This window comes from Sturnus vulgaris, chromosome 11 (genome assembly GCF_052056855.1).
Source record: "Sturnus vulgaris isolate bStuVul1 chromosome 11, bStuVul1.hap1, whole genome shotgun sequence".
Classification (NCBI taxonomy): Eukaryota; Metazoa; Chordata; class Aves; order Passeriformes; family Sturnidae; genus Sturnus; species Sturnus vulgaris.
In genome coordinates, this window is record NC_142253.1 from 22,667,008 (window position 1) to 22,679,539 (window position 12,532).

At 40.0% G+C, this 12,532-nt stretch overlaps 1 protein-coding gene across 11 annotated transcripts in view; it reads right to left on the minus strand.

Annotated features, from left to right (window-relative positions):
- The window catches only part of FGD3 (FYVE, RhoGEF and PH domain containing 3), a 95,290-nt gene that overhangs the window by 44,712 nt on the left and 38,046 nt on the right, over nucleotides 1-12,532 (minus strand). For 10 of the 11 annotated variants that reach the window (XR_015806149.1, XR_015806150.1, XM_088171750.1 and 7 more), the window contains exon 2: nucleotides 1,768-1,938. Coding sequence is in view for 9 of the 11 variants with exons in the window: in XM_088171750.1 (XP_088027876.1) it covers nucleotides 1,768-1,938 (171 nt within the window). In the remaining 2 variants the exon portion in view is untranslated. Of the gene's footprint in view, nucleotides 1-1,767; nucleotides 1,939-4,666; nucleotides 4,801-12,532 lie in introns of those variants that run through there. The other variant, XM_014891450.2, reaches the window with a different exon arrangement.

Sequence of the window (12,532 nt, forward strand, 5' to 3'; positions counted from 1 at the left end):
TTTTCATGTGCACACCATGTGACCAGTGAGTGTCTGGCCATGTCCCTCCTTGTAAAAATAAAAAACAATCTAAAAACAAGCATCCACATAGCTATCCGACCCATCTAGCCGAAGACAGGCTCTGTGCTCCTTACAGAGGGTGCATAGTGCAGCAGGTAGGCATGTCAGAACCAACCCTACATACCCCATCAGGTCTTCAAAGCTGGCCCTGATCCATAACACCTAAAGGTTTTACAATAACATCAAAGCATTTACACTAGGTCTCACTGCTGTCCATGTAAATGTTTGCTGTCTTTCCTGTTAGTGGATTCATCTGAATCACCTCAGATAACACACTCTGCACTGGACCAAAAGGAAGCAGGAAAACACTTCTGTTCATTCTGAATTTTTACCTACTGAAGTAATGTTGCAAAATGGAGACATTGGCATGCAGACAAAGCCACTAACCCTACCAAGGACTACTTAGCAAGCAAAATTTCAGCCACACCAGATGTAGTTCAAGGCCAAGTGCACCTGGGTCAGGGCAATCCCAGATGGAGACTGGGCGGAGAACGGATCAAGATTACTGAACAAACACTTTTATTACTCCTTTTTGTTGTCAGTAATAACAAGATTCATGGAACAACCATTAATTAAACTTGGGCTACCAAGACTTCTAGATGAAAGTTCCGTAAAGACACAGACGTTGTGAGATGTTTCAAGCATGAATTAGTACAATAATTTAATGTTTAAGGTTTACTTCCAGAAACATAAAATACAATGCTTTCTTTGTTGTTGTTTAAGGCTGAATTCCTTTTGTATAGGTATTTTAGTTGGGAGGGGGTATTGGTGCAATGGCTCAATGTGTACAACACCAAAATATCTTATTTTTCAAAAGACAATCACCATATTCCAAACATTTTGGTTTATGAATTTAGTATCTTCTTGAGGCTTAGCTTCCTTTGTTCCAAACACCTCTCAAGCTCCATAATTTTTGCATCCTCAATTCCCTTGAAGCAAGCACCCATTACATACATAAGTGTAATCAATTCTACAAAGCATGAGGCAACGAGAGGAGGGCTCTTGGCAAACTGGCATTACGAAGAGAGACCACATGTCATTTTGCTGAGGAAGAACCATGAAAACAATTTATACTCTTTCAAGAAATTTCCTGCAGGTTTTTTTGTAGAATTCAGAAGCCTAGGGAGACCAGAAGAACAGCTTGGGACCAGTTGGAACAGTTTTCTTCCTGTCTTCTGTTCCATCATACTTTGAGATTGCCGCCTATTTGACTATTAGCTGGCAGTTCTTTGGAAGTATCACAGCCCACATGTGATTGGCTTAGCTTCTACTTCGTATTTTTAAAATGCATTTGTTCCATTTAGGCATTTCCTGTTGCCATACATAGTTCTTACAATAAATGGAAAACAGACCAGGTTTAAACGGTAAGATATTATCACCTAAAATACTTATAAAATTTTTATCAAAAATATAAACAATATTGTTAAATTCAACTTACGCTTCATAGCTGCATGAGGTATAATAACAGGACAAAATATAAAGTGACAAGTTAAGTAATTGGTTATTGCTGAATCAATTTCTTCTTGAAGGCTTCTCTAAGTGGTTATCTAACATTGGAAAATGAAGATAGTAAAACCTTATCAGCTACACATTACAATGTAAAAGTAGCTGGTTTGCTGTGACTCAAATTAGAACAATAATTTTAAAATAGTATACTTCCTGTGCAGTAGCAGCTTATACAATTTCTAGAAGGTCAAAGCCACTTGCCCTGGGGTTTCTGTAGAGGATGCATTTTGGCCAGTGCAGTTTTGGTTCTGGGCTTTCTTCCAGCCTGATGGAGACATTGTGCTGAGTTGATGTGCTGTAGTTCCCCACATGCTTCTAACACGGGATTGGAGTCAATGTGACACTTGATTTGAAAAGGAGAACAAGGGCAGCCTGAGGGAAGGAAGGAAAGAAGTCAGTATTTATTTCGTTCTATTGATCCTGAAGAAAATTTGTGCTTCTTGTGGAAGTATATCACTCATCTAAGTTCCTAAGGAAGGGAAGAGGGGAAGGAGAGGGGTGAGCCATTCACTCACAGGTTATCACAACCAATATACCCAGCCTTAATTATCCTGTTAAACTGCCTGACTGATTAGAAAGGCAGAAATTCAAATCCTGTCTTTAATTAATTGTTTACTTCTTTACCATAGATACGCAAAATAATAGAGCAAATATAACAGTTTAAAACCATGTCAAAAGGATTTCTCTGCACAGAAATACAAGTGCTGTAGCATATAACGTTACGTTATTCCATAAAGTACAACTGTATTAAGAAGATTCAGAAATACATTCCATGTGGTGGGAATGGTACAAGTGCCATTTCTTCAGATTTAGTCACTCACATTGCATTTAATCCCTATTTATTAATCCTCCTTATATTAAATATTAACATGACTGCAAAAGGCTCTAGAGTAGAAGATGCCATTAAGATACAATCCAGTGTCAACAGGGAGAAAGAAGTGATTAATATGATTGTTGGTCTTTAGTTTTACATTCTTGATTCACTTCTGTGAAGACTTGAAAACAAATCATCATGGACCCTCTGCAGTGTTTGATTTGGAGTTTTTTGGAGTTGTGGCAAGCCTACATAAAACCCTCACATCAACTTTTCTAGTGTCTTATGAGAATGTGGTTCAAAGATGCTGGATATGAACATATAAATATATAGGGTTCTGGTAGTACTCGGAAATGAAAAATACATCAAATTTAGAAATTTGAACATAAATGAACTAAAAATGGGCAAAGAAAACATGACAAACATTCTTTCCCTCTTACTGTTTTGAAATAGACTAGCTGAATTCACCAGAATCTCGCGAGAGCAGAGGGTGGCCTGCATCACATAGAAAGGATTCATGTAAAGGTGAAAAGCCAGTCTTTGCCTTTCTCTGATGTCTTCAACAATATGGCTTTAGCTTCCAAAATGCAACTTACCTTCAGCTGGATTCCTATTAAGATCAAAAACATGAAATGAAAAGCACTCCTATTCACATCAACTAAATTATCCTGGATTTATATTAATGGTATGAAATCAGGATGTGACCTTTTGAATAAAGCCCCTGGAGTCTGAGCCATGGACACTGCAGATTTTGTTATCAAAAATAGTTTCAGATGGCACAAATCTACTTGCTGATCTCTGCCACCCAAATATATAACCCCTGAATTCCCTACATACGGCTGCCAGTTGTTGCTGTTTGAAGCTTCATTAGTATTTTTACCACAAAAATCTTCTTTTCGGCAGATTTGAGACCAGCTATTAAGACATCCTTCCAGCTAAAACCAGGAAATTGTAAGTACTAGGTTTTATTAAAATGCAATTTCATTTAACAGAAAAACAGTGAAAACAGAGAAGATTATTAGAGCAGATTAATAGATTACTGCAAATACATCATCACTGACAATTTACGCTGATAGCTCAGCTCTGGGTATCAAAAACTCCCTGTGACAGCAGCAGTGCTGTCACAGGCCAGCTTTTAAGAGGAAGGGCTAGGACTTCTTCCTTATGAACAGTAGCTCAACACAGCCAGAAATTAAAGCAGTGCACAAAGGAAAAGCCTGAATTAGAGAAAATTAAAAGGGTAGCATGCAGAAAACAGAGCCCAGTGTTTCAGCAGGTATTAACCAGTGTGTGACTGGAATGCAATCTAGCAATGTTGTATTTTCTTAAAAATTGCTTCAGTGATCCAATTCCTCAGTGGACAAATCTCTGCACCTACCACAGTTCTAGAAAATATGAGAAGACCCCTCTAACCCATGCTGTGTTGTCTGATGATACAAGCATGGCACTGGTTTCAGCTCTGGCAAAGCACCAAAGTCCTGGTAGATGCCAGACATGTCCACAGTCCCCCACAGCAGCTGAAGGAGGAGAGCCACAGCTTCTCCTGCCCTCAGGCACCACATCCCTAGGGGATCCCCAACTGGACATCCTAAGCTGAGCCCAGCTACCCCACGTTGACTTGGGATAAAGTACCAGTTACCCTAAGCATTCTCCATTCTTCTTCAACCACTGCCACAAAAAAAGGTCTATCCTGTTGGTATCATTTTGTGAAGTTTCAAAAGGAATTAAAACCTAATTCCTTCTTCTTTCCTCCTGGGATTCATTGCTGTGAGGCACCTTACTTTTCTTACTAAAAACAAAAGCTAGTGGTTCCCTCACTATTTTCAAATGTGTGGCACCACCACACATCCCTTTTGTCTATGCAAGAACTTCTTATGAGCTACTTATGGTACTGCAAAGTAGAGTATTTTGACCCTTATCTTATAAATTCACACATCAATTCTTCCTCTTATGTCTGCTTTATTAACTCCAGCATTTTCCTCAAACCCACTTAAAGCTCACCTCTTCCTCCTGTCTACAGCACAGCTGAGACCTCAGCAGGGGTGTAAGGCAGTGTGTGCTGGGGCTGTACAGTCCTGCTACAGAACCCAGCTCAATGACACTGACAACAATTAGCTTACATTTTTCCGGCATTCTAAAACATAAAATTCAGCAAAAAGAGTGACAGCAAAGTTACCACCATAAGCTTTCAGAAATAGATGCAATCAAGCAAACATTATGTTCCAAATCAAGCAAGAATCTGGCATGGACTGCAATTCCCCCCCAAAAGAGAGGCATATCACTTACTTGTGCTTGAGCAGAGACTCATACATTTTTTCTTACTTGCTTAAGCTGTAAGACAACCAAAAAGAAGGAAGAACAGCTCCTGCTGCAGCTTTCATTTCATGGGTTAAATGCCATGCTCACAGGAACTGGCCTCTCCCAGCTCACTTCCGACCACCACTGCGGTTGGTGAGTCAAAGTATCTAAGTGTGGCAAATGCCCATGGAGGAGCTTTGCTACGCACAAGTCATGGGAGATTACTGCTGGGTTTAAGTTTCAAACCATCTGAAAGGCAATACAAAGGATGCGGATGGTTTAGAAACCTGAATCTTCTCAAACAGAAAAGAGAAACCTAGATCATGGAATCTGAGATTCTCAGAATCGTTTGGAGTGGAAGGCATCTTAAACAAAAATCATCTTGTTCCAACCCCCTTCCACTAGACCAGGTTGCTCAGAGTCCTATCCAGCCTGGTCTTGGACACATCCGTGGATGGAACAGCCAGAGCTTCTCTGGGCAACCTGTGCCCGGACTTCACCAACCTCACAGAGAATAATTTCTTCCTAAGATCCAACCTAAACTGAAGCTCTTTTAGTTTGAAACCATTTCCCCTTGTTCTATCACTACGTACCCTTGTAAAAAGACCCTCTCCAGTTCTCTTGTAGGCCTCCTTCATATTTTTATAGAGCTTTTCGCTTAGATATAGTTTGATATTAATACAAGAACAGTCAGTAACAGCAGTAACGTCATGGAAACCAACAAAAACACAGTTCTCAGCACACAAACCTTCCGTCTGCTTCACAGTCTGAAAAGGGAAATGAGGGACCACAAAAGGTGGCAATAATGAGGGGCCACAGAAGTAATAATAAATGCATTTCTACCAGCATAGGATGGAGCTTGCTAAAAGATTTACATCAAATGTCTTGAAAATGTTCAAAGCTTCTTCCCCTATCCTTCTCTCCCATCAGAATCCACATGGGAAATGATGAAGGATGAAGCAAAATGTAAAATTTTTGAATAAATGCTGCATTTCAGGGCAGACTCCATCTCTGAGGAGCCACAGAGGAGCTGCCGGTTTGGGTTCCTACAAAAACCACAATGCTGAAAAACTCTGCCAATTGCTCTGTCTGAACAGGGCTGCCAGAATTTGGTATATTCAGTTCACCTCACACCACCACAGAAATACAGACACAAAAAAAAAAGTTTTTCACAGAAAGAATCACAAAGAATCGCTAAAATCAACAAATTTGTGCATGGAAAGTACAAGAAGGACCAATAGTTTCCCTAGACGTATAAGGCTAGCATTTGGGATTTTGAGATTTAATGCACTTTTATCCTGTTCTGACTAATTTAAACTGCCTTAGATAAGGATGCTTTCTCTAACAGATGTTTTGTAGCATCTTGAGTGTCACTACTGAACATCATTGTCACTGTATCTTCCATAAGCCTGCATCAAAATATCCCATCTTTATTCTCATTAGATTCTCCTAAGGTACATTCCTGCAAGCTTGTCTTGGTTTGCAATGCAGGATGTAACCAAAAGTATGCATTCTACCACCACCTGTTAAAACCAGGTGGGGCAGTGATCCTTATCTTTGGGGGCGCTATCTTCTGTTAATGGGCCATCTGTTAAATCAAGGTGGGACACTGTTCTTTATCTTTTCCACAGCCCATCCTTCCTCCAGGAAGATATCTCCTGTTAATGGGCCATTGAATCCTACTGTATGACTGATAAAATTACATCATCCCACTGGGAGATGCTCCAATCAGGGGGAGGAGCCAAGCCTTTCCTACCTAGATAAAAACTGAGATTTGGAACCCAAGACAGCCTTTTTCCACTGGATTCCAGAGGAAAATTGGACCTTTCCACATCATCACTGGACCTTCAGAGGAAAACTGCACCCTTCTACAGGAGCACTGCTTCAACTGAACCACATCTGTCATCCAGGAGGATGCAGCCACCACTTGATGGGACTGCTCCCAACACCCTGACTGACTGACTGACAGGGGTGTCAGGTTGTATTCTAACTCTGTCAGTGTTTTGGGGTTTGCTCTCTGTAATAGTGTATTCCTATTTTAATTTTCCTAGTAAAGAACTGTTATTCCTATTCCCATATCTTTGCCTGAGAGCCCCTTAATTTCAAAATTATAGTAATTTGGAGGGAAGGGGTTTACATTCTCCATTTTAAAAGAAGAGACTCCTGCCTTTCTTGGCAGACACCTGTCTTTCAAAAAAGGACAGAGCTAATCCAGATAAAGGCTGTGCTTTACCAGCATTGGCAGACACCTTATGTCTTTCATCATCTGAATCACAATAGGCACATTTTGGAGAAAGGAGTTTTCATCTTTGACTTGTGCTCTTCTTGAACAGGTTTTTACATACAATAAGTAAAAACCTGTTTTACACACTCATTTCAGTGCAGTCTCTGTATCTGTCATTGCAATCTTGTTTTTATTGCCCTATCCATTACAGCACCTAATCCAGCTATCTGTGCAAAGCTTTTCCAACCCTCTTCTACCTCTGGGACATTTCACACTTGATCCTGCAGCCAGGCATTTCTCCACAATTGCTTTAAAGAAACCATCACAGAATTTTAATTACTCATTTAATCTGTTATATTTTCATTTAAAGAATTAGGTTTACAACAGACCTACATCAGCCCTTTCCTCACAACAATAAAGCACACTCCGTGTCCCACTCCATATTCCCCAGACTGGAGCACAGTCTTCATTTTCTATACTGCATGTAAATTTTAAAACTTCACACTCCAGACCCACATTTGTCCAGCCAGAAACACTTTTGGCACTGTTGGTTCTACACAAAGTAGGAATGCAGTGTCAGTACAGGCTCTCTGGCTGCCTACCATTGCAGGGGCAGCTGGGGCCTTCGCCAGCTAATCCATGTCTGAGGTAAACTGCTAATAAAAACTGGCTGTAAAAGTGATTCTTAAGAGTTTACATTTATGTAATTACAATGGTCAGGAGAAGGTTTCTGAGTGACAGAAATGAGAAGCTTCAACACCTAATTATTGTAGCACTACTTAACACAGATGTGTAAACCAAATTCCTGACAAAATCTTCATACTTACCCAATGACAAGGTAAAGAAAAGACAAAAATACAAGCACGTCTCAGAAATCCTGCTGCAAGAAAGTCATTACATACAACTTTATGCTAGGGCAAAGGAAAAAAAAACAGAACAAAAAATCAAGCAGGCACTCACTTCTACTCTTAGGTGTTTTATGCTGCTCTGAGTACAGCTGGCCACCACATCCCCCACAGAGAGCACAAAGCAAGAATCCTTCCAAGGCCAGTCAAATATGCCCCATCATTTCCACCAAAGCAGCAATGATAACATCTCTTGAGATATAATCCAGGATCAATTCAACTTGCCACCAGCAGAGAAAATTTAAACTCCTTTCCAGGACAAAATATCAGACTCTATCATTAACTATATGGAAGGTCATCTTTACCTAGTAAAGAAGAAAAGTGGTATTTCTTATTTTATTTTTATTTTGTAGTAGGCTGCCAAGCAAATTCTGGCCAAAAATGAATGAAGGAGAAAAACACATCAGCTGAATGGGAAGAAGGACCAGCTTCCAAACCTGGCAATTCCAAGAGGGCCTGAGAATTGGAAGAACAACCAGAAAAGCCATACTGAGGACAGAATAAATTCACTCAAAAGAAAAATGAGAAAAAAAAACAAAGTAAAGCACCACAGAATATATATTCTCCTCCAGGACTAACAACAGGCACAATAAAGCCCTGAAACAAAAATATATTTCTTTCCTGTATGAAACAGGATGTGGTACTGCAGTTAGAGAGCACTTACCTTCAGCTCCGGGGGCTATTGGTACAAAGTTAAAAAAAAGTCTTGTATTTTTACTGACTGTTTTAATTGAGCCCTCTGTTAACATCCACACAGAGGACACGCCATCTGCTGCACAGCCTCAGCCTCCCTTCAGTCACAGGAGTCAGCCCCAAATGACAGGGTTGTACTGAAATCTCTATAAGAAGGTACCCGGCTCATCCAGCTGGCACTCCAGGAACAAATCCAGCCTCACCATCTCCTGCAGAGAAGGAGGGACTGCGGGGAAGCAGCTCCTCACTGTACATCACTGTTATCAGAGCACTGGATAAATGCAAGTCTCAAGAGTGGAAAACTCCGTATGTAATTATTTCTTTGCTAATAAACTTCTAAGTGATTACAATTTAAACTCTGCTGGAGTATAAATGAGAACTGATGGATTTTGGGGGGTTTGAGAGGTTTTTTTAAGTAGTCACATATGTTCTCTCATGTGGTTTAATGCAAATACTGTAATTTCTAGATCTGTTCCTGCAGTGCTGCTGAGTGTGATAATGAACTACACAATCATGTCCTGAACCAATATCAACGTTGTGTGCTTCTCCACAGTATCACAGGATCATAGAATGGTTAAGATTGGAAAAGATCTCTAAGATCACCAGGCTGAACCATCAATCTCCCTACCACTGGCATGTTCACCATTAAACCGTGTCTCCTCTGTGTCATCTTCACACATTTTGAGTACTTATGTGTTTTGAACACTCCACCACTGTCCTTGGAAGCCTGTGCTGGGCTTGACCACCTTTTCAGTGAGGAAATTTTCCCTAACATCCAATCTAAACCTCCCCTGGCACAACTTGAGGCTGTTTCATCTTGTCTTGTCACTTGCTACCTGGGAGAAAAGACTGACACCCACCTAAGCAGCAACTCTCAATTTCTTTAATGCTGTTCTGTGACAAACTTGTGCCAAAGTTATTCTTTCTTATTTTGTTTATATTTGTATCCTTTTGGAGATTATCAGCCTGGCCTTAAGTTTCATCTCTCAGCTTACTTTGACACAGGTGTCCACCAGTAACTTCTGCATCAGCATTTCTATCACACCTCAGCATTTGGGCATATCTTCACAGATCTGGTCCCAAACTTTGGCATTGTGATTTCAAGCCTCCAGTGATATTCCCATAAGGCACACAGGAAACATATTTCCAATTTGACAAAATATGTTTAATTTCTCTGCCTAGGGCTGGAGACTGTTCATTGGTAAGCAAATTACTGCATTTAGCCATAGTTATCTCAATATTTACATTTGGCCTGCTCTTCATATTGACATGCAGAGAATAGACGTTAGGGGATACTGAACATCAAATCCCCATAATGGAAGACAGTTACAAACTTTTATGATCTATCAAAGTATAACAAAGAGGTTGTGAAAATCTCTTTCTTCTGGAGGAAGCATTTAGCTGACTTTCCCCCTCAAATGGCATGATTTAATTAGGCTAAAATCATCAACACAGCAACCTTCTGTGAAACAATATCAAAGGTAGAAGAGAAAAACCCCTGAGACTCTTTCATGTAGTGAGAAAAGCAGGTTAGATGACATAAAAAGACTGAGGCATAAAGAGTGACAAAGTAAAGAAGGAGCTTGGGGTAGGTTTCAGCCAGCCTGACATCGCAGGCAACAAATGCCCTGCTACAACACTGCTCACAGCACACATCAGGAGATTCAGCCATCACACGGGGCTGACAGATGCTCTTTCTTTACTAGAGAAAGGGAGGCAAGAAGGGATGAGCAGCCAGACTCATTTCTCTAGTGCATACAAGTCTTGTCCTACTTTTGTGTGATGAAATGCAAAGCAACTTGTTTAACTTCAGCAGTAGATTTCAACACTTAATTCCTGCATTAGCCAAGGTCAAGATACTAAAGTCCATCTTAAATTGTTGCAGGTGCCTAATTTAAAAGGGGAAAGGAGAACTGGTTTTCAGTCATACATTTCATTGCTATTAACCTGAAACCCAGAATTCATTAATTCATAAGACTGTGTTTTGTTTTGCTTTCCTCTTTTGCAAAAGGATTCCTTGAAGATGGAAGGTAATTCCTCCGCGACAGAGGGGTGCTAATCCATGGACAATTCCTGATCTCCCAGAAGGGAACACCCCATACAAAACTGATCCCTCTACAGTGTCCTCAGAGATCAGCCAAAGGCAGCTGAGCATGAGGTGCAGTATGTAGCTGTATCTATAAATGCATTTTCACCACTGATTTCCCGAGTTGAAGCTATCATATTGATTGATAGTTTCAGATTCCTCAATGATGTCAGATGTCTATGTCACTTCTAAGATGCCCAACACTGGATGACACTCCTCTAAGATGCACACACTGGATCCTGATGAATAGATGACAGCAGAATATTTATTCAGCATTCCTGAGACTTTCTCTTAGATGAGCAGGGAGTTTGCTTTTTTCTTTTTCCCTTGACACATAAAAAGTTTTTCATTATGATGAAAGAGTCCTAATTTATAATTACACTGATTGTGCAAATCAAACAACTATTGCAGGCTAATAACACACCTGCAACTTCACATCTGTACTACTTTAACACAGGAATTGCAACACCAGAGCAACCAATTACTGTGAAAACCTAAACAAATTTATTCTACATTCAAATTACTGCAGCCAAAGCCATCTCAATTTATTCCTTTCAGGTTACCTGAATCTGGGTGATTTACTGTCTTTATGATTCTCTCCCAAGAACAACGAGAAAGACGGCAGACCTCCAATTCCCAGAACTGGTGAGTTGTGGGAAGAGGGGAGAACAGAGAAAAGAATTACACTGCCTACCTTCCAGTGATTTAAAAGACCTAATGATGAGAAAGAGACTGATTGAGTCCTATGAGCAAATTCCAGCCTTCATTCAAAACCATGTCAAAAATGCTTCATGTACTTAATTTCTTCTTTTACTAAAAGCTTATTAAATTGTTTTTCCTAATGACAAAAGCAGCATACAAGGACCTCTCTGCTCAGTTGATGTGCCTGTGCATCTTCTTAATGTCACACATTGCAAAATGTAAGTTCTCATTTAACCAGCAAGATAAGTAAAAATTATCCTCCAGTTAAGATTTAATGACAATATAATTCATCTCCAATAGTGTCCCAACAAACTGGCTTTCTCTTTATAATCCTGAATTATCAGTTTTATTAAACCAATAATTCGCCTTTGCTGATTTAAAAGTCTATTTAGGTGCTAAATAAAAGTAGGTAAAACTGAGCTCAGGTCCTTTGCTACAGAAGTGAGCTTTGCAGGGCAGGACTAGCTTTTCTGTGTGATCACAATGTGCTGTCACTCCACACTGCAGAAATTAAGAAAATTCCATGTCATTATTGAAAAGAACAGTTTTGACACTATTTTGACAGCAGAGCTGCATATTTCAAAATCATATTTCAATAATCACTAAAAGAAAACATATTTCAGCTTTCAGTGTGGCTCAGTGACACCGCACTTGAAGTTTAAAGCTTTGACAGAAAATGGCCCAGCCACAGTGTCTTTGAGGTTGGAAGGAGCTTGACGAGATCATCCAGTCCAATTCCTCTGCTCAAAGCAGGGCCACACAGAGCAGGCTGCTCAGGACCTGTTTTGACTAGTTCCAAGCATGGACACACATATTACACTGCGACATCTATAATAATATTTTTGTCCCTTTTTAAACAAATGTAACAAAATAACAATGTAAATTATCAATAAATAATGTTCTTAAAAAATAAGCCCTTTATTGAGAAATGAACACAGAATAAAATATTTCTGACTGATGAGCTGAACATGGGCAACAACTGGAGACTAGCAAACAGGTCACTGTGGTACCTCTGCTGTGGACCGGATTATTGAGTGCCACATGGGCTCACAAAAGCAGTCACAGTTTGGAAGAGTCTTTAAGAGCCTGGACAGCACTGAGAGACTAAAAGCAAAAGCATCCCTGGTCCCATGCCTCTTTCTCATATCTATATTTCTGACGAAGCAACCCACACAGTGTCTTGGCTTGAAAGACAGGTGTCTGCCAAGAAAGGCAGGAGTCTCTTCTTTTAAAATGGAGAATGT